General features: G+C 43.0%; 1 protein-coding gene and 1 pseudogene across 1 annotated transcript in view; both read right to left on the reverse strand.

The window, feature by feature from the left end:
* Positions 1 to 27,207, reverse strand: part of CDK15 (cyclin dependent kinase 15) — a 117,123-nt gene that overhangs the window by 14,974 nt on the left and 74,942 nt on the right. The window contains exons 11-13 of the mRNA XM_050750893.1: positions 25,938 to 26,001; positions 8,772 to 8,820; positions 435 to 574 (exon numbers count right to left, since the gene is read on the reverse strand). Of these exons, the coding sequence (XP_050606850.1) occupies positions 435 to 574; positions 8,772 to 8,820; positions 25,938 to 26,001 (253 nt within the window). The remainder of the gene's footprint in view (positions 1 to 434; positions 575 to 8,771; positions 8,821 to 25,937; positions 26,002 to 27,207) is intronic.
* LOC126932204 (60S ribosomal protein L36a-like) lies at positions 3,081 to 3,570 on the reverse strand (annotated as a pseudogene).

A 27,207-nucleotide genomic window follows, 5' to 3' on the forward strand; every position in this document is an offset into this window, starting at 1 on the left:
CCAGCTCCCTCTCAGGACATATCCGCTTCACCTATCATCTTACTCTCTGCAGAAAGGGAGAAGAGTCTTGTTAGAAACACTGGTGTGGCTTCCTGGCAGATGGTAGCTAAGCCAAACAACTCAGAGACAACGTCCATCTCATCCAATTTCTGAGTGTAAATGTGTACCTGTGAAATGTCTGCACCATTACGAAGAGGTCCTTGTAACCTCTCCCCACCAGTGCTTCAGAGTTTGAGAGAAGCTCATGCAAAACTCAGACAAGATTGGGTCCTATCTTGCTTCTCCCAGGCAAATGGATCTCTAACTTCACTCCTGGGGGTAAATGCTATGGTTCTTCGGTGCTGAGGCAAACTACTTAAGACACCAAGACTTACACACACGCAGCCACGCACACACACTCACGCACGCACACAGGCACACATGTCCTCGCTCACCATCGGGAAGCTGGTACAGCTGAGATGGCAGGGCGCTGAAATAATCGTGACCGAGTGCTTCCTGGGCGGAGACGCGGTCTCTGGGAAAGCCTTTCAGCATCTGGGAGGCCAGGTCTTCAGCTTCAGGAACCCTGCCCAGCCTGGAAAAGTGGGGGAGAAAAATAGAGTTTCTCCAGCAGCCTCCCTTCTGAAAAACAACGGGAGAAAAACAAAAAGTAAAGAAAAGGAGATTGCTAGACTTAGATTTTAAGTAGAATTTTCCTGGAATTGCTAAAATTGATGGCAAGTGGAAAAGTAACCCCCATACTAAACTCTGACTGACTGTCCTGTTACTAAGTTGAAGGGGAAAAATCTCCTCATTCTATCACTCGGCTCCCTTGCCCTTCACCGTGTGTCTGGGCACCATGCACACATAAAAGACACAGAAATATATTATAAACAGAAATATATAATAATATATAATATATAATATATATAATATATAATATTATAAACAGAAATATATAATCAAGGATTCTTTTTGGAGGAACACTGCAGCACAACCAAGTAGAAAGGCCTGATTCAAAATATGATTGCACTCTGAGAGGCCGAGGCAGGCAGATCACTTGAGGCCAGCAGTTCGAGACCAGACTGGCCAACATGGTGAAACCCTGTCTTTACTGAAAATATAAAAATTAGCTGGGTGTGGTGGCATGCACCTGTAATCCCAGCTACTCAGGAGGCTGAGGCATGAGAATCGCTTGAGCCTGGGAGGTAGAGGCTGCAGGGAGCTAATATTGCACCACAGCACTCCAGCCTGGGTGACAGAACAAGACTCTGTCTCAAACAAACAAACAAACAAACAAAAAACATGTTTGAGGCTCTGGACTCCAAGGGTGGCAAGCACAGAAATCTGGAGGGGGAAAAGCACAGAATTCTAAAGAGGTGATTCTGGAGGGTGAAGTTTGGGTAGAAAATACACTTGTTTGCAGCATTTCTGAAGCTCAGCCAGGCTTATTAGCTAGAAAACTCTCTTGGTTCCCCTGAGATGGAGCAGAGGAAGAGAAATAATTAAGTACTTAAATCACAGTAAGGATAAATCCTCAAGTTGACCTTATGTTGAAATATATATCTGGAGATGAGCAAATTCATTTATTGAGCAACTACTCTGTGCTAGTAAGTGGTTGGCTTGGGAGACACAGGACAAGACTGTCTTCTGGCAGCTCAGATAGAGGAGTCAGATGTTCATCAAATTATCACACAGATGTCTAAGTACAACTGTGAAGAAAAAGAATCCTATGGTCTGACTGTTTGTATCTCTCCAAAATTCAAATTTATGTTGAAACCTAATTACCAAAGTGATAGTATTAGAAAGTGGGAACTTTGGGAGGTAATTGGGTTATAAAGGAGGCTTGAGAGAGCCCTTTTGCCCTTTCTGCCCTGTGCAGACACAGTGAGAAGGTGCCATCTGTGAAGCAGAGAGCTCTTGCCCAACACCTAAGCTGCTGGCACCTTGGTCTTGGTTTTCCCAGGCTTCAGAGCTGTGAGACATACATTTCTATTAATTGGCAATTACCCAGTTAAGGTTAGTTATAGCAGCTCAGGTATAACATTTTGGTTCTCCTGAGATGGAGCAGAGGCAGAGAGATAATTAAGTACCTGAATCACAGTAAGGACAAATCCTCAAGTTGATCTTTTTTTAAGGGTTAAGATAGCCTCAATACCTGACCTAGAATGGGAAGAGGTGGTCAGGAAAGGATTTCTTGAGGAAGTGGCATTTGAGCTGAGAGTTGAAGAAAGGAGGGCAGGCAAGAGGCAGGCCTTGCTGACAGGGATCTGTGGTACCCACACAGACCCTAGAGTGGGAGGGAGAAGCCAGAGTTTAAAGAAGGGAATCAGGCCACTTGGCTGGCCCAGGACAAAAATGGGGAGAGAGGCCTGACATGAAGCTGGGGAGGGTGGCTTGTGGGTCTTCATGTTTCCTATTTACTTACAATGCGTGAAAGTCTTTGCTAATCTAATGCCAATCATTTACGTACACCCAACTCCACAACACACACAGAGGTTTATAACTGGAAAGGCACAAGAGGGAAAACTGCACATCCCAGAGGGCAGCTGCTCAGGGGACTGATGTCTGACATTCAGAATTAAGTTGTGTGGCCCCGAAACACCACAGCAAATCCCCAGTTAAGCAGATATAGATGGGCTTGCTTAATTTTAAATACACCTACCGACTTAAAGCAAGAAAGATCAGATATTCTTTCCCTTCTAGGTGCTACAATGCAGAGATGCCTGAAGTCCTGGCCCAGAATTGTAATTTACCTAATTTTTGCATAAGATTTGCATAACAAATTTGGGCCATTTGATTCCCAAGACATGAAACTGTTTCTGCAAACAGATAACCACCTTCAAACTCAGGAGTAATTACTTCATAGACAAGATAGAGAAGAAATTTGCAAATTTCCAAATCCTTGCAAATTTCCAGGCCAGTTAGGAGAAAAAGGAATCGGGTAGAAGTCTACTCATTTGCTGTGGCCTGAAGAAGGTCTGACAGATATATTCCTCATCCAGTCATCCAGGGCATCCTGTCCAGCAGAGGTTTTTTTTTTTTTTTTTCTTTTGAACATAAACTCAAGATTTTATTGTCTTCACAATAAAAGATGACACTTAGAACTGGATCACTTGGCCCTCTCTCTTCTTATCCCCGCCCAGTTCAAAATGCTTGCATCTTTTAATAGCCAGCATTCTCTTAGATCTGCAGTTGGGTTCAACACACTCAAGCCTTAGCACAATCTTCTTTGTAGTTTTAGTCTTTTTCCGGAAAATCGGCTTACTTTGCCCACCATAGCCACTCTGCTTCCTGTCATACTGCCACTTTCCCTGGGCATACAGAGAATCCTTGCCCTTCTTGTACTGTGTCACTTTGTGCTTGCCACACTTCTTACAGAAAGGATTGGTGCTTGCCACACTTCTTACAGAAAGTCCAGCGGGTTTTAGGGACATTAACCATGCTTGCGTGAGCGCTATTGGCACAGAAAGCAGGCAGAGCTTTTTTAGGGCCCATGAAATGGAGGTTTGGAAGAAGAATGTTAGTACAAATCACTAGAGCCTAGGATCCATCTGGAAGGAGACTCAGGGGTAATCTCATGAACAAATTTTAGCTGGTCCACCCACATTACTGGGTGGTGTGGTGAAGTTTGTGCCAAAATTGGGCCCTGAATCCAGTTTCTGCAGGCTTCACGCTTTCTGGTTAAATACTAACTTCTGGACATGGGGAGAGCAGGTAGGTGGTGAGAAGCAATGCATCTATCAGCTTCCACCTCCACAGTCCCACCCCAATCAGCAATTTGTTCTCTCGCATACTCCCCCAACATTAACCCATAACAGGTGGCTCCTGAACTGCCCTGTAGTGGGGGCTGAGGGGCTACAGTCTGATTGGACAGGGAAGGCTGGGAGACTGGTTTTAAACTTGTGTTAGCATGGCAGACATATTGTTTTTACTTAGACTGTGTTTATGTAGTGTCTGGGGAAGCCAAGAAAGGCTAATGGAGCTTACAGGGGTATTAGGGGCACCCCTTTTCTTATAAGAACAGGGTATTTGGCCAAGTGCTGTGCCTCATGTCTGTTATCCCAACACTTTGGGAGGCTGAGGTGGGAGGATCGCTTGAGCCCAGGAATTTGAGACCAGCCTGGGCAACATGGTGAAAACCCATCTCTACCAAAAAGTACAAAAATTAGCCAGGTGTGGTAGCATGCACCTGTAGTCCCAGCTACTCCGGGGGCTGAGGCGGGAGAATCACCTGAGCCCAGGAGGTCGAGGCTGCAGTGAGCCATGATTGTGCCTCTGCACTCTAGCCTGGGTGACAGAACTAGACACTGCCTCAAAAAAACAAAATAAGAACAGGTTTTTGTTTTTGTTTTTTTTTAAACCAGGTGAATGAATAAAAGAAGAGTAGGTACTAATCAGTGACACAAGGACCTCTTTTTTAGGATTTTCCATTTCAACCAAGAGAACCTACCCTCACCCTCCCTACAGGGTTGTTTCAGGGCTTCTGGTAGTTTCTGGACTTGTTCCAGTCTCACAGCCTCTGAACTATGACTGCTGCACATTGCTTCTCCTTCTCCTTCGCCGGCAGAGGTGGTCACCAGGGCAAAGTGGGCAGGTGAAGGCTCTTCCTCCTAGGAGCCAAGTGTGTGTCGGTCTCCCCTGTACAAGCCGACTCCACCCCACATGAACGCAAACCTTCACTGGCAGCACTAGTAGCAGGACCATTGGCAAGCGCCTCAGTGATTGCCGCCTTGCTATTGCACATTGAGCTCTTTTTGCAAGGCTGAGAAAAGAGTCCTGGGGGAACAAATGTTGCTTTTTGGGCGCAAATGATTTACTGACATCTTCCGTGTTTGTATCATTATGCTTTTTCCTGTCACCTATGGCCTTGCTTGCTACCAATTGCCATTACTCTCATAGTTGTACACATGGCTACCACCTCTAACTTCCACTGGAACAATTATCCACTGGTTACAACCCCTACTTTAAAAATAAACATTGGCATACAAAAAATGAACATCACAAATGTAAATTTGCCTACCAGCACCTTTCCGTATAAGCTAAATGTGAATTCCTACTCTTAGGTTTGTGATGTTAACTACCAAACATGCCAGGAGTATCTTGCAGAGGTAGGAAAACCCACCCATCCAATTAATGAGAATCTGTTATTAAAGATAAAGAATCCTATGATAAATCACTCCTTCTAGTAACATTTCAAGAAGTGAGAATGTTCCAATGCCAAAATAATTCATACTTATTGCAGAGTACTTATTGAGAAGGAAAATTATGACTAGCCCTTCACTCTGAGATAATCCTCTTTACTCAAAGATAATCACCATTGCTTGAGGTCTTTGTCTTCTTCAGTCCTTTGCTTTTAGACAGGTATAGTTTTTGTTTCACAAAAAAATGGGATCATACTATACATGCTCTTATAACCTACTTTTTCCATTTAACTACCTTGATCATCTTGCCATAACTTTGAATCACTTTCTAGGACATAATTTTACTGGCTGTTATCATTCGATTATGTAGGCATACCATAATTTACAGAGCTAGACTCCTATCTGAGTTGTTTCCTTTATTGTTGGGATGGAGGTAGTACTATTAAAATCATGCTGTAACAAATATTCTCAAAGAGAAATCTTTGTGGGTTTGTGTAATATTTCCTTAGGATAAATTCTTAGAATTGATGTTCCTTGGTTGAAGGATATATACAACACGTTAAAGTATTTGATTCATACTATCAGCTAGAAGAGCTATAGATTCATACTATCAGCTAGAAGAGCTGTACCAGTTTCCATTTCTGCCAGCAGCCTAAGAGAGTGCTCATCCCTGTGGGCAAGGATAATAAATTCATTCCAACCCACCTGAATTGCCACAGGCCCCATTGCTTATAAAAGTCATAAAAATAATTAAAATTGTATATCAATCCTAAAAGATGTGCTGGGGGCCAGGACAGCTACATGTAATCTTACAAGTCCAGAATAGAAACACAAACAATAAAAAAAATTAAAATTGAGTTTTGTGACTGTGTAAAACACCATCTACTAACCCATCACTCCATAATTCTAAAATCTGGTTGTTCTCAGGGGTCTGGGACAGCAGTTTTGATTTCCTAGCACAGCCTGGCTCTGAGTATAAAAGTCTCCCACTCACAGCACTGCCACTGACCTCCGAGGTGCAGGACAGGCTGGTCAGTATGAGCTCAAGTGGGTTCTTTGGTTTTCCTAGACCTACAGGAAGAGGAACAGGGCAGGGAGAGAGTAGGCACTTTTTAAATGTTCTCAGTTTGGGATGTAGTAGATGCCCACAGTAAGAAATATATCCAATACTAGGAAGAAACATTGCAGAAGCTGTCCTACAATTTACCAATCAATCTAAAAAGTGAGTGCGTACCTACTAGGCCCACATTAATGAGATCACCATCAAACCTCAAGCAAGCCCTGGGGATCCATCTGCCGGCCTGTGAATGGTTCCACCACACCTCTGTAGGGATTGTGTAGAAAAGCCAGTGGCACTTCGGCTGCTTGTTACTCGCCACATCTGCAACCTGATTCAATGGCCAAATCCACAGAGACCCGGGTACCAGATGAACCCTGGCTCTACCACTTACTTAGTTGGACTAACTTGGGCAAGTTACTTAACTTCTCTCAGCCTCAGTTTCCTCCTCTTTGACCTGGGAATGACATCCATAAGGATTAAATGTAATAATATATGTAGCACCCTGCTAGGTACATAGTCTATATCCCATCTAATATTAACCCTTTCACAGAGCCCTTCCCAGAGCCAAGAATTTTCCCATGTGATAATCTAGGCTAACGCTGCCAATGGAATTTTCCATGATGATGCAGATATTCTATTTTTGCTCTGTCCAATATCATAGTCACTACTCCAATGTGGCTACTGAGTCCTTGGAATGCAGCTAGTGCAACATAACTGAATTTTAAATTTAAGTAAATTAAAAGTTAAACAGTCACATGTGGCTAGTGGCTACTGTATTAGACAACATACCTCTAAACACCTCTAAACATTACTTCCCTTTTTTTTTTTTTTTTTTTTTTTTTTTTTTTTGTGACGGAGTCTTACTCTGTCTCCCAGGCTGGAGTGCAGTGGCACGATCTCGGCTCACTGCAACCTCTGCCTCCCGGGTTCAAGCGATTCTCATGCCTCAACCTCCTGAGTAGCTGGGACTATAGGCACATGCCACCATGCTCGGCTAAGTTTTTGTATTTTTAGTAGAGACGGGGTTTTGCCATGTTGGCTAGGCTGGTCTTGAACTCCTGACCTCAGGTGATCTGCCCACCTTGTCCTTCCAAAATGCTAGGATTAACAGGTGTGAGCCACCGCGTCCAGCCTGGACATTACTTCCTGCATTAAAGATCTGAGCAGAGAAGCCAGAAGTCTGAGAAAAGGTGAATACATACTGCCATGGGACAAGGGAAGGGGCAGAGGCCATGGGTGCTGTATTGTCAGAAAAGCCAGAGAGGTATTCAGAGAATTCAAGCCTTGCTCAGCCCTAGAAAGAAAGGCTGGTGGGGTGATAGCAGGAGGCTGGTGAACTATCTTCTGCCACGGGACAGGGGCAGCTGCAGCAGCAGCATGGAGTAGTAAGATGGTTCTCAGGTTGAGAGTTGCCATTTACTTTGGAAGCTGATAGTGACATGAAAGAAAGCCACAGGGCAGTGCTGAAATCCACATATCTCTAGATAGAGAGGAGGGAGCCTGACTATACTGTTCAAAAGAACATTTGCACGTCTTGAATGAAGTGATAAACAGCAGTTCCCTAGTACCTGTCTCCAAAATAAAGGGGAGTTTCAGGTTATACAGTGTTTTTGAAAATAAGAATGGAGGGTGCAGGTGTCCTGGAGAGACCTGTCCCTCCCAGTGAAAGATCCTCTGGTAGTCCACAATTCTATATTCCCTACCTATTTTACTCTTTTGTACCCTGAAATTTACTCGACGTGGAGGCTTTTTAAAGGATATGAACAGTAAGAATGAAGAATTCAAACGACTTTTGGTTAAGTTAAATTCTACCATATTTTCAGGGAAAAACAATGTTCAAGTGTTCAGTCAGGATCTTGGCCAGTGAAACTCTTCCACTTCTCCCCACCTGCAAGAGTGTGTTTTTCTTTGACATTTGAGCTCGTCTCCCCTGTCTCTGATGTTTTCCTCACTGCCCTTTTTGCCTCCTCACTGAAGCAAAAAGAACAGAGCCTCGGCTAATTACTCTCAGATCAAATAATACTGGTTATTGTAATTGGTCATTGTCCGAAAACACTGAGTTCTTCTTAGCCCGGAGGTTGCCTGGCACAGCTTAGTTAGCTAACTATTCCCGGAATGTCTCTATTATCTGTTTTACTTTGCAAAAGAAACTAGGGATTTGTTGAAAGCTGGTAATAAAAGTCTGCCCTGGTCTGAGCCGAGACTGCGTAGAGAGGGCCTGGGAAAGCATGACCCCCATGAATCAAGTTGCCCCCCCTCCAATAGCCACTCAATGATGTTATTTGGTTTCTCTGTGTCAGAGAATAATAAACCCACTAGGTTTTCTTGCAGACCAACATTCCCTGTTCTCAGGGCCTGGGGCATGGCTGAGGGACACAAAACAATTTTAATGACCAAACTCACTGAAAGTAAAATGGTTCATAGAGAAAAACTAACAGACTCGCAGGGGTCTGGGGCTCCCAGAGGCATCTTCCTACAGCTTAGAGCCCCCACATGGAAGTGCTCAGGGGCTGCTGTTCAGTGGACTGAGATCCAGGGAAATGTCTCTCCAATCCTGCTTAACGATCTCTTCCTGAGGTAGTACTCACCTGTTCCAGACAACGTGAAGGCTTCGAGGCGTAGGTAGCGGGAACCATTCTGGGAAGCATACAGAGGGCGTTAAAAAATAAAATCAATCCGAAAACCCTGTTGCCAAATATACCGTTAAAATTCTAAATGCTCTTCTTGGCTTGGTGTAAAAAAAGGATTCAAGCATCAGGTAGGCTACCGTGATTTTTAAAGCTTCATCTCCTGCTGAATGTTTATGATTTGGTGAAAGGTCACTATTATGGGTAGAATTATGTGCTCTCAAAATTCACACGTTGAAGTCCTAACCCCAACTACTTTAGAATATGATCTTATATGGAAATAGGATCGTTGCAGATGTTATTAGTTAAGATGAAAGCACTAGGGTGGGCCCTAATGCAATTTGACTCGCATCCTCCTAAAAAGGCAAAATGTGGACAGAGAAATAGACGTGCATCAGAGAAGGTGAAGTGAAGAGACTCAAGGAGAAGATGACCATCAGCAAGCCAAGGAGAGAGACCTGGATCAAACTCTCCCTCACACCCCTCCCAAGGAGCCAACCCTGCCAACACCTCAATTTCAGACTTCCCAGTCTCCAGAACTGTAAGATGATACATTTCTGTTGCTTAAACCACCCAGTCTGAGACTTTGTTACAGCAACTCTAGCAAACTAATACAGTCAACATATTCAGTAAAGTCAGCAAACATTTGTTTAACATATACTGTGTGCAGAGCATGTACCAAGTGCTGGGAAGAATACAAAACAGATCGAAAGAAACCCCACTACTTCTGCAGAGCTTACAATTCATTTGGGAGAACAAGTATATGTGCGTGAAATGTGATGAATAATGAGGCAGTCTTAAAGACTCAAAAGTGGTTAAAAAAAGAAAAAAAAAAAAAAAAACTCAGGGGAGCCAGGCACGGTGGCTCTTGCCTGTAATCCCAGCACTTTGGGAGGCCCAGGCTGGAGGATTAGTTGAGACCAGGAGTTCAAGACCAACCTGGACAACATAGTGAGACCTGTATCTACAACAACAACCGAGCCTGGTGGCATGCGCTTATAGTCCCAGCTACTTGAGAGGGTGAGGTGGGAGGATCACTAACCTGGGAGGTTGAGGCTACAGTGAGCTGTGATTGTGACACTCACTCCAGCCTGGGAGACAGAGCAAGACCCTGTCTCAAAAAAAATAATAATAAAAATAAAAAATAAAAAAGTAAGGGGAACTAATTTTGTATGTCACTTGTGGAAAAAATGGAAGTGAATCCTGGCTTGAATATTCCAAAATAGGTGATAATAAAAATTGGAGCACTCTATAACAGTTATATTTGGGTGTATGTGTTTCTATGATTCTTAGTATTGATGCCATTTAACCCAAACAAAAACCATCCTAAAAGGGAATGATTTCTCATTCACTCAAGAAATACTAACTGAATGCTTCTTCTATGTAAGGGCTGTAAGAGGAGCTGCAGGGGAGGCAAGCTGATGGATGCTCTTCATCAAATTTCCTCCATTGTCCACTCCAAATTGAAAAAAGAATATTTCAACTCTCATTCAAAATGGTATTTCTGCCTTATATTTTTCTTAGGCCTGAAATTTAATTATTTTGTTTATTAGTTTGTTTAGAGACAGGATCTCACCCAGGCTGGTGAGTACACTAGCATGATCATGGTTCATTGCATCCTAGAACTCCTGGCTTCAAGTGATTCTCCCATCTCAGCCTCTGGATTAAAAAAAAAAAAAAAAATTATTTAGAGATGGGAGTCTCACTTTTCTTTTTGTCCAGGCTGGTCTTGAACTCCTGGCCTCAAGTGTTCCTCCCATCTTAGCCTCCCAAAGTGCTCGGATTACAGGCATGAGCCAATGTTCCCAGCCATTATTTTGGTTTTAAAAATCTCTTCCTCCAGTTCCTATATAAATGGAATAAACCAAGGTTGTTTATCACAACAAAGAATTTAATTATGGTTGGCCAAAAATTAATTTGATAATACTCATGTGTTCACGTTGGCGTGCACATAGATCTGGAAGGCTACTCACTAGATAGTGGTGGTGGTTACAGGGGCTTACCCTTTTTCCTTTGTTGCCCATTTTCTCAAACATTTTTGAAATAAAGCATATACAATATTATTTTGCAATTTCAAAAGGAACTTCAATGAAAATTTGAATTTATAGTGCTAAGAGTTGTAGAGTGAAAGGAGTGATCAAAGTGACTTCAACTGAGTTTTCAAGGGCAGGTGCAATCAAATGTGAACCTCTCTGCTGGCATTTTATAGTCCCAGGTGGGCACTAAGGGAAGTACTTGTCTAGGTTATTTACTCTCTGTTCAGTATTATTTTGCCTAAGTTCAAAATAACCAGTAAAGATAAGAATATCTGGCATTTGTTTAGTATGTTTCTCTTCAAACCACTTTCTGCTGCCTATTTACAGCTCTTCCCTGGCCAAACAAAATCAAAATATTTCCTCATTCAGTCATTTCCCAGTTTCAATCAACAAAATGAAATCCATTTCCATCCTTTCCCATTTTCCATTTTTCCCTTCTGAGAGGTCTATGTGCTGTGTTTTTGGCCTTCAATATTTTAATACTCTTTCTAACTTGAGTGGTGTTCTGTGGCACGTGGGTTGGGGGTTAGCTGACTTAGGGTTTGAATATGGACCCTGCTGCTTCAGTTTTGCTGAGACCTCATTTAAGATACTTTGACCATCCATGGCAACCCTCAGTTTTCTTTCTTTTTTTTTCTGATTTTTTAAAATTTAATTTTTTTTTATTATTGTACTTTAAGTTCTAGGGTACATGTGCACAACGTGCAGGTTTGTTACATACATATACATGTGCCATGTTGGTTTGCTGCACCCATTAACTCGTCATTTACATTAGGTATTTATCCTAATGCTATCCCTCCCCTTGCCCCCTACCCCACAATAGGCCCCGGGGTGTGATGTTCCCCGCCCTGTGTCCAAGTGTTCTCATTGTTCAATTCCCACCTATGAGTGAGAACATGCGGTGTTTGGTTTTCTGTCTTTGCGATAGTTTGCTCAGAATGATGGTTTCCAGCTGCATCCATGTCCCTTGCAAAGGACATGAACTCATCCTTTTTTATGGCTGCATAGTATTCCATGGTGTATATGCACCACATTTTCTTAATCCAGTCTATCATTGATGGACATTTGGGTTGGTTCCAAGTCTTTGCTATTGTGAATAGTGTCACAATAAACAATATGTGTGCATGTGTCTTTACAGTAGCATGATTTACAGTCCTTTGGGTATAGACCCAGTAATGGGATGGCTGGGTCAAATGGTATTTCTAGTTCTAGATCCTTGAGGAATCCCCACACTGTCTTTCACAATGGTTGAACTAGTTTACAGTCCCACCAACAGTGTAAAAGTGTTCCTATTTCTCCACATCCTCTCCAGCATTTGTTGTTTCCTGACTTTTTAATGATTGCCATTCTAACTGGTGTGAGATGGTATCTCATTGTGGTTTTGATTTGCATTTCTCTGATGGCCAGTGATGACGAACATTTTTTCATGTGTCTGTTGGCTGCATAAATGTCTTCTTTTAGAAGTGTCTGTTCATATCCTTTGCCCACTTTTTGATGGGGTTGTTTGATTTTTTCTTGTATATTTGTTTAAGTTCTTTGTAGATTCTGGATATTAGCCCTTTGTCAGATGGGTAGATTGCAAAAATTTTCTCCCATTCTGTAGGGGCAACCCTTCATTTTCTCAATGCAAATCGAAGGTGGTATTCACCTCTCAAGGATCCTGAAGCGAACCAGTGAAATAATGAGTGCAAAATGCCTGCTCTGGACCATTAAACAAAATAAATCCTATTTGCTTTTCCTCCCTCTTTCCCTTTCTTTGAAAAGTTATGGGCAGTATAAACAATGCGTGGCCAGGCACTTGGATCCAGGACCCGGGTAAACCCACACAATGCCTCTGACCAGCTGTGTCACCTGAAGATATTCCTTAACCTCACTGGGCCTCAGTTTTCCCACCTGTAGAAGGGGGATAGTAATAGTTCCTACTGCAGAGGGTTGTGAAACTAGGATAGTAAATGTAATATAAATATTTCTTCACTCTTTGTCTCTTCTTTTCCTGCTTCTCTCCCTTTCTGATATAACATCCCCCTCTCTCCCACTCAGGTATTTCTGCCTTATTGTTAGTTCTCCTTGGAAACCTTCTCTAAATATCTTCTACTAAAATTCTAACTTGCTCCAAGCTCCAGTTCCTCTAAGTCTGACTTGATTTCTTCTGAGTCCTCAATGTGGGTCAGTGGCGTGTTTCTTAGCTTGGTAGTATGGTAACATGAACACAAATCCAAGCTCAAGTCTCCTTTTTGCCACTTACAAGCTTTGAGACTTTAGGGAAATTGCTTAGCCTCTCTGGTTAAATAATTGAGAAGTTTCCAAATCTGTAAAATGGGAATCATTTTCCAGTTGCTGGGAAAATTACAAAAGATTAAGCACGTGGCCTGTAGTAGGGCCTCAGTAAGTGTTAATCTCATTCCTTTTCTTCTTTTGGTTTTGACCTCTCATTTTGGAGAGGTAGGTTCTCAAGGGGAGCTGCATACTGGCATTGCCTGGAAACCTTTACGAGAAAGGAAGCCCTGAGGTTTGATTCAACTAGCCTGGGAAGGGTCCAGACATTGGTTACTTATTGTACTGTTATTATGAGTTTCTTTTGGTTTTTGAAAGACGTTCTCATTCTGTTGCCCAGGCTAGAGTGCAATGGCATGAGCATGATCATGGCTCACTGCATCCTTGACCTCCCGTTCTCAAGCCATTCTCCTGCCTCGGCCTCCTGAGTAGTTGGAACCATAAATGCACACCACCACTTCTGGCTAATTTTTAAAAATGTTTGTAGAGATGGGGTCTCCCTATGTTGCCCAGGATGGTCTCATACTCAGGTATCCAGCAATCCTCCAGCCCCAGCCTCCCAAAGTGTTAGGATTACAGGCATAAGCCACTATGCCTGGCCTGTTATTATGTCTTCAATGGTTCAATGGTCTCCAGAATTTTCCAGTGAGGAGCTAAAACAGAGGATCTTTGGTCTAGCAAAGAGGGCAGGGTCTATCACTCACCAGCAACTCAACACACACTTCTCTGAGGCTCATTTCCTCATCTGTAACAACTCAAATGAGGTTGTTGTAAGAATTTAATTAATCAATGTATATAAACATTGCAGAACATAGTGTCTGACACATACTTAATATGTTTGTTCAGGGATGTGAGAGAGGAAGCACTACAAGGGAAAATTCAGTTCTCATAAATTCTGCCAGAAAAGGATGACCTGTAATAGTTGCCCCAGGACCCCAGGAGTAACAACATTTTGTACTTGAGTCCATGCTTGGGGTAGACGGATTGTACTGACGCCCCTCCACCTCTATTTTGTAGCTACATTAGCTGAGACAGGAATGGATGTGTCCGGGGTCAGTCAGGGAGCTGCTATTAAGCAGAAGCAAAGCACGACGCCTATTTGTGGCCTGCCCTCCCACTCAGGCAGATAACCTGAGGCTGAATGACCTTGCCTCTCTCCCATTGATTTTTCCCAGTAGGTATGCTGCGAGCGATCAGTGAGAGAATGATCCACAAACAGATAGGCATTTCACACAGCACCATTTCAAGAGGAGTCTGGTTTCTCTGGCTTCAATAGCCTCTAAAAATAATAGGTCTGGAGGTAGCTTGTTTCCCTTCTCCTTCCAAAGACGAGAGTAAATCATTAGACCCGATTTTTCTCCTCATCCCTCTGCAGTTCTCTCTAAAAAGAGTTCTCATCTGAGTTCAATTGGAATTCGAGGCAGGAAAAGCAAAGTTGCAAAAGGAAAGTAATAAAGCAGAACATTTACGTTTCCAAACTAAGTGGAGTGAAATTAAAATGAGGGCAGAACTTTTGCTACCATAGTAAAAATAGTCCATTTTTCATAAATATTTAATAAAGCTCATTTCACAACAGAATTCAAGTCTGGTAACCTTAGTCAACAGAGATTTGTTGATTGATTGGTAAAACATCGCTGTACCATTTTGAGTCTTAGCTCAAGGTAAAACATTTTCTAGTTACTATAGTCTTGCCACAATCACCCTAAGGTTATCTTATAGTGCTGTCTACTGAACTACACCTCTGGAATTTCCTGAATACAATGCATTCTTGAGATACCGTATATTTAAATAGTTGATAATGTTGTTAGCCTTATTTCACTATCTTAAGCAGTAACTTGAAAACTGCACTGCCAAAATCTGTAACTCTTTTTCTCCTACCTGCCCTTCACCCTCACCCCAAACACACACACACACACACACACACACACACACACACACACACACACACTCATTCATGGCCTCACAACTGTTTGCTTCACTCTTTCTCAGGTAACTGGCTTGGAAGTTTCCCTAGTCTTTGGCTCAAGGCTTCCCAAGCTTTTTCTTTCTTTCTTTCTTTCTTTTTTTTTTTTTTTTTTTTTTTTTTTTTGAGATGGAATATTGCTCTGTCTATGAGGCTGGAGTGCAGTGGCACGATCTTGGCTCACTGCAACCTCTGCCTCCCGGGTTCAAGAGATTCTCTTGCCTCAGTCCCAGTCAGTAGCTGGGACTATAGGCACACTCCACCATGCCTGGCTAATTTTTGTATTTTTACTAGAGACGGGGTTTCATCATGTTGGCCAGGCTGGTCTTGAACTCCTGACCTACAGTGATCCACCCGCCTCAGCCTCCCAAAATGCTGGGATTACAGGTGTGAGCCACCGCACCTGTTCCTTCCCAAGCTTTAGAGTCCCCTTTGAGCATCATCAGGATGCTCTAAAAGCTGATGTCCTCATTGAGGGTACTCCTTGGCATTGTTCAACCTTGGCCCTCCAACTCATATTTGTAGTGTATTACTTTTCTAATTGTGAATCAAAACTTTCTGCGGATTCTGAGAAAATATCCCTCTGCCAAAGCCTGTGCCTGAGGTCTCTGTAAAGGAAGGAGAGACCAGGCCTTGCTCCTGGTGGATGGAGAAGGTGGAGGGAATGGGCATAGTCAGGACTCTCCCCTCTCTCAGAGGCAGGACCGTGATTGAATTCTGTCTACCACAACAAATGATTTTTGACCTATGGCTTGATCATGCTTTTCAGTGAGTGTTGTATTTAATGATGCATCATTTGACACTGACCACTCCCTGTAGTCCCTACACATAGTAAAGGGCCACCACATGCAGTCATTGAGCTCAGCATTGAGAATACACAGGCATGGAACCCAGCCCTCCTCCAGTGAGTGCTGGCCATATGATTTCCACGGTATTGCTAGGATTACCTACTGGTCTCCTTTAGCTCCTGTGGCTGTTCCTTCTCAGCTTCTAAAGACTCCCTTCCCTCTACCTAGTCCTATAGTACTGGCCCCACAGGGTTCCCTCCTCCTTTCTTTTTTCTCTACACACTTTCCTTTGGGCAACTGAATTCACACCTGAGGCTTTAAATACCGATTTAAGCACATGACTTCTCCTGTATTTCTAGGCTGGACTTCTGTACTCACAGTTTATATTTCTACTTGCTTTTTAGATATCTCCATTTTGTGGTTCCACAGATATCTTAATCTCAAAAGGTTAAAACCTTATACTTATTACTCTCTCTATAAATCTCTTCCTTCCCCCTTTTGTTTCCTTTGAATAAAAAAGCAGGGGTGGCCGGGTGCAGTGGCTCATGCCTGTAATCCTGGCACTTTTGAAGGCCAAGCCCACATCTCTTTCTTTAAAAACCATCCCTAGGGCAGGCACGGTGGCTCATGCCTATAATCCCAGCACTTTGGAAGACCGAGGTGGGTGGATCACTTGAGGTCAGGAGTTTGAGACCAGCCTGACCAACATGGTGAAACCCCCGTCACTACTAAAAATACAAAAATTAGCTGGGCATGGGGCTGCACGCCTGTTATCCCAGCTACTTGCGAGGCTGAGGCACGAGAATCGCTTGAACCCTGGAAGTGGAGGTTGCAGTGAGCCAAGATCGCGCCACTGTACTCCAGCCTGGGTGACAGAGTGAGACTTCATCTCAAAAAAAAATAAATAAATAAAACCATCCCTAAATTCCCCAAATTAAGAAGGCCGTTTCCCTAGTTCCTTCTTTTCTTTTATTTTCCTATTCTTTCTTGTCATGTCACTGCCAAGTCTAAGATTTCCCTAGTTTCTTAAAGATACCCAGGCAATGCTGCTGTAGTATACTTCCCACATTGTATTATTTATTTATTTCCCCCTCTAGACTATATTCCTTGAAGGCAGGTACCAGTGTCATATTTATTTTTTACTCTCTCAGTCCCTAGTACCTAGCATTCAACATGTATTTGCTGAATAAATAAGAAGTAGATGGTTGGATGAGAAATAAAAATGAAATAAATATATTAAAACTTATTTTTAAAATGTTAAAGTAACTCAAGTGAGCCCACTTGTGTACCTGGCTCTGTGTGTGTGTATATTTTTTTGTTTGTTTGTTTTTCTGAGATGGAGTCTCACTCTGTTGCCCAGGCTGGAGTGCAGTGGCATGATCTTTGCTCACTGCAGCCTCTGCCTCCTGGGTTCAAGTGATTCTCCTGCCTCAACCTCCCGAGTAGCTGGGATTACAGGCGCCCACCACCACACCTGGCTAATTTTTGTATTTTTAGTAGAGATGAGGTTTCACCATGTTGGCCAGGCTGATCTCAAACTCCTGACCTCAAGTGATCCTGCCTTGGCCTCCCAAAGTGCTGGGATTACAGGATTGAGCCACCACACCCGGCCCCAGCTCTGTGTTTTACAGAGCTTGACGGTGCAAGGCACTGGCCATAAACATGGAGAAGGAGGCTCTGGTCTGAGCCATTTACATGGTATTTGGCACCTTGAGGCCTCTTTTATTCTTCAACTTGGAAGGAACATGGCAGAGTTTTACTTTACTTTTATTTCTTTTTAACATTAAAATTTATTTTTTTAATTAATAAATTAAAATTGTATATATTCTTGGGGTTTTACTTTAGAAAAAATACTTTTTACCCGCTTTTACTCACTTGCAATTTTTCCTAATCTTAATTACTTTAAGATAGATAATCTACTCCCCCCAATAAAAACTAATAATTGACATCAAATAAATTAAAGATGAGAAAACTAAAAATAAATGTAGAAACTAGAAGCAACCATTAATGAAGATCAAAGTGGCTGTGTATCTAAATTAATTTCACTGACTGATTTGGGGGACGGGTTAATAAAGATGTTAATAGTAACTCCCCAGGAGCTTTCGGCAGCGCTCCAGAAGTGAGACAGTAATGAGCCCAATCGAGGTTCATAGATTCAGTGAACGCCAGTGGCTTCATTAGCTATAGAGAGGGAGGCTGCTAGAGTCCCAGGGTAGGAACTCCATTCAGATTACACTCCTGAAATATGTCGCCAGGCTCACAGATTCTAAAATCAAGTCTGGGTGGAAAGACATAATCATTTGGAAATGAACCTGCAAAAGTTTATGGCCAGTCCCCAGTCTAGGGCACTGTTTTAATTACCAAATCATTATATCTGCCCTTTGATAGTTAAGGTAAAGTGGAATACTGCTATGACCCCCTTGGAGTCCAACAGGTGTGGATATTTTGGGTCACCCCTTTCCTGGTTAGGTGACCCTGGGCAAGTCACATACCTCTCTCAAAACCTCAGCTCTCTCATCAATAAAGTAGGGATTACAACATTGTCTCTATCTGATAGGGCTGTTGTGAATCAAAGTAAAATAAAATATGTAAAGTGTCTAGCTCATAGTTAGTCCTCAATAAATCATAATTATTATTACCATTAATAAGGTGAGTAATAACTTATATGTTCTTCTTTGCAAAGCAGACAATGAGAATTATTTAGAGTCCAAGAGGGTGCGACTGGAACTAGAACTCAGGTTTTCTAACTCTTAGTCATTGATTTCATTTCACAAATATCTACTGACTACTTATTATGTGCCAGGTAGGGGGCTTGTGTAGAATACTAGAAGCACTAGAAGTGGGCAGGTGTGCTCTGTAGAAAACTTCAGCACTCTTTCCACTATAGCATGTTTGGGTGAAATTAACAATGGTAACACTAATGTTGTCTGTGATTTAGTAGCCCTTACTGGATACCCATTATGTAGCATGTAGATGACAAGGATTCTCCCGGGGAAAGGCACTGTGGGCATAGAGTGGGCAGACATATCACTGCAGTCCAGGTGCGGGGAGCAGAATGGACCCATCACCAAATAAGAACAGCCTTAACAGGTGCACAACTGACTTAGGTAGGTGTTTGAAAACTGAGAGTCAGCTCTTAGGATGTGCGGATTCAGGCAAGGTTTAGACCATGCAAGTAAAAGCAAAAGTCAGTTCTGGTGCCTGGAGGTATGTCTGACCTCTAGAAGGAAGCCAAGATTTCTAAGGGAGCAGAGATAGCATCTGTTCTCACACACCTGTCACTGGGTCTGAACCACTGGCAAGTCACTGAGCAGCTGAACTTCCACACTGTGTACAAAACTGAATGGGGGCGGTGGCTCACACCTGTAATCCCAGCACTTTGGGAGACTGAGGCAGGCAGATCACTTGAGGTCAGGAGTTCGAGACCAGCCTGGCCAACATGGTGAAACCCTGTCTCTACTAAAAATACAAAAATTAGCTGGGTTCGGTGGTGTGTGCCTGTATTCCCACCTACTCGGGAGGCTGAAGCAGGAGAACTGCTTGAACCTGGGAGGCGGAGGTTACAGTGAGCTGAGATCATGCCACTGCATTCCAGCCTGGGTGACAAGCAAGACTTCATCTCAAAAAACAAAAAACAAACAAACAGAAAAACCAAAACCCAAAACCGAATGGGAACTAACTTTCATTGAGCACCTACTAAAAGTTAGGCACTATAGCAGATGCAATTCAATATCATTTATTTTTCAGACTCATCCTGCAAAATGAGACAGAGGGATACAATATGATTAATGAAAGGAGAACAAGGTTTGGATGCAGATTTCACCCATTTCCAATAAGTAAACGCCTCTGTGTGAGCCTAGGAGAAAGCCTCTGTTTGCTCATCTGTAGAATTGGGCTACTCCATCCAGCATTGATCTTGGCAGGCAGTACTAGGGATTAGCAATTGTGTATGTTCTGTGTCTGGCACACAGGAAACACTTTTACAATGATAGGATTTCTCCCATTTTGCAGATTAGGGAACTAGGAAATAAGTAACTTCGTCAAGTTACCCCAGATAGTAAAAGGGGGAGCTTGGACCTACAGTTCCATATGAATTGATGCCCACAGTTAAAGCCTCTCTTATCAATATCTTTCCCCTCAGTTCAACCCACTGAATAACTCCCTTGGCTAACAGTTCATGCAACCAAGCTGATGCCGACCCAGATGCAGACCTTAGCTTGTGTTCACAGCAAACACAGAGACTTGCTTAGAACCCTTTGAGCCCAAAGCAGAATAGCTCTTTATCATCCCAGTGGGGACAAGGATCATTTTAATCATCGTCTGTCGCATAGTGGTTTCAGGTGCAGTGAAGCTCTCACACTGGATTTAAGGTCAAAATAAGACATTCCGAGAACAAGGCTGCATTGCTGCAGTACAATGCTGTCGGATGTCAGTATGCCATCCATGCTGTTTCTTGCTTCCACCTGGTGGTCAGAAGTTGATAAAGCAAGCATACTGAAAAACAACTGGGCGTCCCTTGGCCTGTCGCTTATGGTACATCTGATTCTGGTCCCTGCAGGGCTTTTAGTACCGCTTTCCTGCCTTTTGATTTTCATTACGTTCTTCTAGTGGAAAAACTTTCCACATGCAGTGTTCTTTCCTGGGACTAAAAGAACCAGGATAATCCCGGATGCTTCCCTGCGGCTGAGCTCATGTCACAAATCAGGCATGATTTTCAGCAGATATTTCTTTAAAAGTTTGAAGGCCTCTGTGGACTCTATTCCGTTCTCTATGGGAACAAGCATCAAAGAGACAGGAATAAAATGCTTTGCACGCACATCAGGAACTAATTGCCAATTTGGCAAATGCATTGACTAATGTCATGCACTGTTATTTCTAAATCCTCTCCTGTCCTTGACCCCCAGTATCTAGATGTAAACTTGGAACCATTAGTGGAGAAGGATAAAGTCTTCTGGTGCCTCAAATGGAATTGAGAGGGATTTAAACTCAGCGCTTTTGAGTGTGGTGAAATGAACCCAGCAGTACATTAATGCTAGGATTTGAGCTCACACAGCGTGAGCGCTTTCAAAAACCGTGTTTAAGGAAGCAAACAGAGCTACGACAGACCCTTTCAGTGGAGCAAAAGGAGTTGGATGAAACAATCAATGACACATTAAAAACCACAACTGGGCTGCAATCATGTAGGCAGGAAAAAAAGTTTCTCTTTATCGCAGGATCTTTGCATCTAATGAGATGGTGACTGGACAACCTCCAGAGGAGTAAGGCCTCCGTTTACTTTAGTTGAGAAATGTCTAAATATTTAGTTGATTCTCTTAAAAGCCCTACACGATTCTGTAGCAAACTGGTCTCTAAGGTATGATCTTATCAGCTCTGCATTGCCATTGGAACATCTATTTAAAGGGAATTTGAAAAAGAAAAAGCAGAAAATATTATTAAAAATACAAATGCTAACTTTTTCTCTCTCAAAATTAACTATTTTTAATACCCTTCAGATACTTAGTTTAGGACCAATACCTTTCCAGTTACTACTTTCTCTTAATTGGTTCTAAATTGAGAGAACCCTCGACTGGGCTCCCAGCTGGGCTCCCTCAAATTGTACTGGTTGAATTGAAAGTTTAGGGGTGCTTATGACTACTTTGAATGAACTGGGAAGGAATGGAAATCTCATTCAGAATGCTTCTTGTATATTCTTCATTTCTATTGGTTCTCATAGTGAAACCTACACTGTATGGTTTGGCATAGCCACTGCTCAGTGCTTCTGTCTCCATAGGGAAGTGGCTCCTGAGTGCATTTTCGTGGGAGTGGTAGGGAGAGCTAAGAAGGCTAAAGGAACTTTGTAAAAATGTCTCTAGGGGGTCGCCATTTGAATACACAGTACTGTCTTCTACTAGCAGATTTTAGCTAAGACCAGCATTCAATTTGCTCTAAGTTTCTGGGATCTTCAGCGCCACAACTCCTGTCCATTCTAGCTACGGCATCCACTGGGGCTTTAAACTCTTCCAACTTTCTGAGAGCAGAATCTCCTCCAGCTTGCGGTTCTTTACTATTGCTTCCTGTGGAGTATTATTAAGGCTCACCAAACTCTCCCCTCCCCCACTGCAGGAGGCCCGCGCAGCCCCGTCCAGCCAGCTTGATTAATGTGTCTTGGTTAATTGTGTGAGAGACGGCAGCCCTTTAGCAAGTGTGACCAGTTTATTGTTCAGCCAATCACGGGCCCCTCAGTTAGCATGTGAAAAGGGGGTGTACTGCCGGAGGAGGGTGAGTGTTCTGGCGGCTGAGTCAAAGGAGGAGCGTTTTGGGGGGTCACAGAGCAACACCCACTTCTTTGAGGGGATGTTACTATGCTCTACTAAACCTGTAAACCTCTAACTCAAAACACTTTTTTTCTCCTCCCTCTTTTTTCAAGATTTTTTTTTCCCATGGTGCAAGCAGGCAAGATACTGGGTACTCTGCAGATGGAGTTCACGTTCCAGGGTTTTTAATATTTCACTTTTATATTTCTGTTAGAGAATGATCCTGCTGAGAGTCTGGGAATCCGTGCTCGTCAGAACCCCCTCACTGACACTTGGATATATTGCTCTGAAAGCTATCCCAGGAGAAAAGATTAAACAAAAAAAGCGCCTACTTTTCAAAGCCTACTTTTCAATCTGCCCACATCAAAATAAGACAACTGGCCCTTTGAAGTGGAGGACACAGAGTTCTCAGCCAGCTTGCTTAAAACGGGGAGTGGGGGAGACAGAAAGAAAGGAAGGAAGAAAGGAAGGGAGGGAGGGAGTGAGAGAGAGAAGGAAGGAAAGGAGGGAGGGAAAGAGAGAGAAGGAATGGATGGAGGAATGGAGGGAGGAAGGGAAAGGAGGGGAAGGGAGGAAGGAAGGAAGGAAGGAAGGAAGGAAGGAAGGAAGGAAGGAAGGAAGGAAGGAAGGAAGGAAGGAAGGAGGGAAGGAGGGAAGGAGGGAAGGAGGGAAGGAGGGAAGGAAAGGAAAAGTAAGTTTCCAAAATCACACAACCCTCTTACCTTGCCCAGGTTTAATCAGGCTCTAGAATCTGAATTGATGGCTAGAAAACTTACAACCCCGCTCATCAAAGCTCCAAGAAAACAGTTAACTGTCAGAGAAATCTGTCCGGCTGGGTCAGCATCAGGTGACTTTTTAAAAGCTGTACAAATGGAAACTTTGCTGTCCTCCTAGAGGTGTCCAGATAAGGCCTAGAAATGGTGGCATGGGTGTAGATGGACACTGGATGATTCTCCCAAGTTTCGGACAATTGGACTCCCTCAAAATTGTACTGGCTGATTCAAAGTTTGGGGGCTCCTAGGACTACTTAGAATGAAAAGGAGAGGAATGGGAAGCTCATCCAGAATGCTGCTGACACAGTGCTCATCTGTGACACTTTCCTGGCTCCCAGCTTGTCTTCTGTTGCCCTTAATCATTGACATTCAAGTGTGTAGAAGCCACAGCAGCTCAGGGATGGGGATGGGTAGGGGGTGGCTCAAAAGGAACTTATTGACTCATGTAAGGGGATGTTCCTGAAATGCAGATGTTGAAGACCCTTTTAAAACACAGTCCTTGGGATTGAGTTATCGATAGTACTGACTCCATGGCTCAAGATAGGCTGGACTTCTAAGATTTCCAAATCCAGGTTTAGACATCTTGGCTATGGCTAAGGTTCCAATTCCCTTTGCTCCATAAGCTCAGCCTGGCCCACAGCCACAAACTCCTCAAGCTATGGAAGCAGGGCTCACAAATGAGCACCCCAGTAACAAGGAGAACTGGTGAAAGAGTGTGGATGAATGAATCCAAACTCAAACACTAGAGATTCAAGAATGGACCCTCTCCATCTATGTAGCCCCAGCACATGGCACAGCAACTGACAGATAGTAGGTGCCTGAAAATGTTTGACCTATTCGAATTAAATTGAAACTTAAAAGAAAAACAATGGATGATGCGCCCTATGGATGTTGGGCCTGGAGACTTTTCTTCTTATATAGAAAAACTGCACATTGTTTTGAAACAACAGGAAATTTAAAAAAATACAACATATTTTCTCTGTTTTATTGGAACCCAGTTATCTTATTAAGCACACAATCTGGCAGGGAAGCACTTTGGCCAAGTTTCTATGATTATTGCTCTCACCAAGACATTTTGTATTAAGGATCACTGTTGATTGCCTGAACCAACCTGAAACCCAAATGTCTGAAGTTTGGGGGAGCAGCATATGCCCACCACAGTAGCTTTGTGTTGGCATCATCCAAATTGTTTCCTACAATCCATCTGTGACTCTGAACTTCTGCTGGCATCCTCAGTTAGGAAGCTGAGGGAAAATAGAGAACAGAGTGGACAGGGAGAAGTACAGGCAGGGCAGGAAAAGATGAGAGCCAAGTTCTCCTGGAAACCATGGCAACTGGAGATAGGAGCAATTTGCAGACTGGACCATGGCTCCACAAGAAACTTGTTCTTTTTTCTCTATCTCAGACCAATGGAAATAGGCACTATTCCAAGCCCTGTGACCAGAGAATGGCATTTTTCTCAGGTGTTAAACTCTAGAAAAATAGTTAGAAATCATAAACCATTTGCAAATGATTTTAAGGCCTTTGGTAATGGATATAACCATTCACACAGCAGCAGAAAGGACTTTACAGTTAGTCTTTAGCTTGCTGTAGAGCTTCCATAATCCTGGTGGTTCAAGATGCCTGATCCCTATGGATAGCCACAAACAAAAGTATTGGATGCTGAAGAAAAGAAGAAAAAAAAAGTCCCCGGCTCCCTATGTCTTTTATTTTCCTCTTTAATCACATTTTAACTCTATCTAAAATTTCTTGCTCTTATGAAACCCTTCCAGGATAATCTCATACCAAAGTTAGTAAGGACAGCAGGCCAGGTGCAGTGGCTCATGCCTGTAATCCCAGCACTTTGGGAGGCTGAAGCAAGTGGATCACCTGAGGTCAGGAGTTCAAGACCAGCATGGCCAACATGGTGAAACCTCATCTCTACTAAAAATACAAAAAATTAGCTGGGCATGGTGGCGGGTGCCTGTAGTCCCAGCTACTCGGGGAGGCTGAGGCAGGAGAATTGCTTGAACCCAGGAGGCGGAGGTTGCAGTGAGCTGAGATCGTGCCACTGCACTCTAGCCTGGGCGATAAGAGCAAAACTCCATCTCAAAAAAAAAAAAAAAAAAAAAAAAAAAAGTTAGTAAGGACAACAATTTGGGAAGATTTCGTTTTTAGTATTGGAACAATTATAGACTAGAAAATCTGGCTTGGAGCACATCCACCCTAACCTTGTCCTTATCTGTACCTTTCTACCTCCCCTTTAACCCTGCCAGTGAGAGCTCAGCTTTGGCATGGTCTTTATTTGCTTCTTCAGCTTCTAATATGATCCTTCATCCTGTAGTTCAATGCCTGTCTCCTCCCTTCTGTCTCAACATCCTTGAAGTGACTACTGCTTAATCTGATCCCTCCGATGTGGCCTTGCAACAACTTCTCAAAGAATTTCCCCATGGATAACACTTCTAGCACTTCTAAATCCATCCCAGAAGCCAGTCTTGAAAGACCAAATGTGAGAGAAAATGACCAAGTGTCAGGTTTACAGGCAATGAATGAACTCTTAGTAAGTATAACCTAGAGACAGCTTACTTGGCATGTCCTAGGCCTAGCGAGCCTCTACCTCTGTTCTGTTGCATTAGCTTTCTTTTTGTACTTATGAAATTTAACAATTTAATCCATAAACTTATGACAATCAGGGGGCCCAAAAGTGAGCCCATCTTTTGAGTTGTTCTTTTGAGCCATTGGGTATTTGACAATGGATGTGGAATCCACAGTAATAGTCACTTCAAATTATATTCAGCTTGCTACTTGTTTTACAGAGCTGGGGAACTGGTCTAACCTCAATTACTATTTCAGTGTCTTCCTCATACAAAGATTAGTTAGGGAATATATGAATGTAGAAATTCCTCTACACCGATCTTTGCTGCTGAGTTCATAATACAAGAAGAACGCCCTGTTAGTGTGGCCAGTTCTCTCCTTACATTACTAATTCTCAGAGTATTCGGAAGCTCAGATCAATGTTACCTGGATTGTAGTTAGGTAGCTTGGAGACTCCCGGCCAAGTATCCTCTGTAGGAACTCCCAGCACCTATATAAAGCCAAACAAAGAAAAAGACAGGTGAGGTGGGGAGAAGAGGTGGATGGAAGAGGTATGGAGACATGCAGAACAGATAAGGGAAGAACCGATATATGTCCCATTGCATGACACTAGCTGATGTATACAGGAAAGAACTCTGAGTGTTTCCAACATTTGTGGTTTCTTGGGCAAAACTGTAATACATTCCTATGGTCCTGGGCCTGCATTCTTACTGACTCACTTGTTCTGAGACAGATCATACAGCCTTGCTTAAAGTCATGTTCTCATCACTAAAGATTTACTGCATGATCATCATGCATTAAGACACCGTGTTGGGAGCTAGGGATATAAAGAAGCAGGAGTGACTGTCTCTTTGCCTTACATCAGATGACAATATGTATATTGACAGGAGACACTTGACAGCCTAAATTATGCCTCAGTATGGGTATTCAGCTGTTCCCCAATGTGCTCAAATTAAAAAGGATTCAGATTACTGACCTTCACACAATGGAATGTTGGCTACAGATGACCCCAAAACTAACTCTAGTCCTTTCTATCACATTCATCTCATCTGCTTGTTTTCTCTGTGACTAGCAGCTTGGAATATGGTATTTGGTTTTTCACTAATGGATTGTCATGGGAACAACATCACTTGAAAAAGAGCTGGCCTATGCTTTGAATTACCGATTTTGTTTTTGTTTTGAGACGGAGTCTTGGTCTGTCACCCAGGCTGGAGTGCAGTGAAGCGATCTCGGCTCACTGCAAGCTCCACCTCCCAAGTTCACGCCATTCTCCTGCCTCAGCCTCTGGAGCAGCTGGGACTACAGGTGCCCGCCACCACACCCGGCTAATTTTTTTGTAGTTTTAGTAGAGATGGGGTTTCACCATGTTAGCCAGGATGGTCTTGATCTCCTGACCTCGTGATCCGCCCGCCTCGGCCTCCCAAAGTGCTGGGATTACAGGCTTGAGCCACCGTGCCTGGCCTTTTTTTTTTTTTTTTTTTTTTTGTATTTTTAGTAGAGACGGAATTTCACTGTGTTAGCCAGGATGGTCTCGATCTCTTGACCTTGTGATCCGCCCACCTCGGCCTCCCGAAGTGCTGGGATTTCAGGTGTGAGCCACTGCGCCCAGCCTTGAATGACCAATTTAAAGCCTTAGTTTTTAGTTAAGATGTATGAAAATAAAGTCTTTTGGAGTACAAAGCCCAAACAGCTCAGA

This window comes from Macaca thibetana, chromosome 12 (assembly GCF_024542745.1).
Source record: "Macaca thibetana thibetana isolate TM-01 chromosome 12, ASM2454274v1, whole genome shotgun sequence".
Lineage (NCBI taxonomy): Eukaryota > Metazoa > Chordata > Mammalia > Primates > Cercopithecidae > Macaca > Macaca thibetana.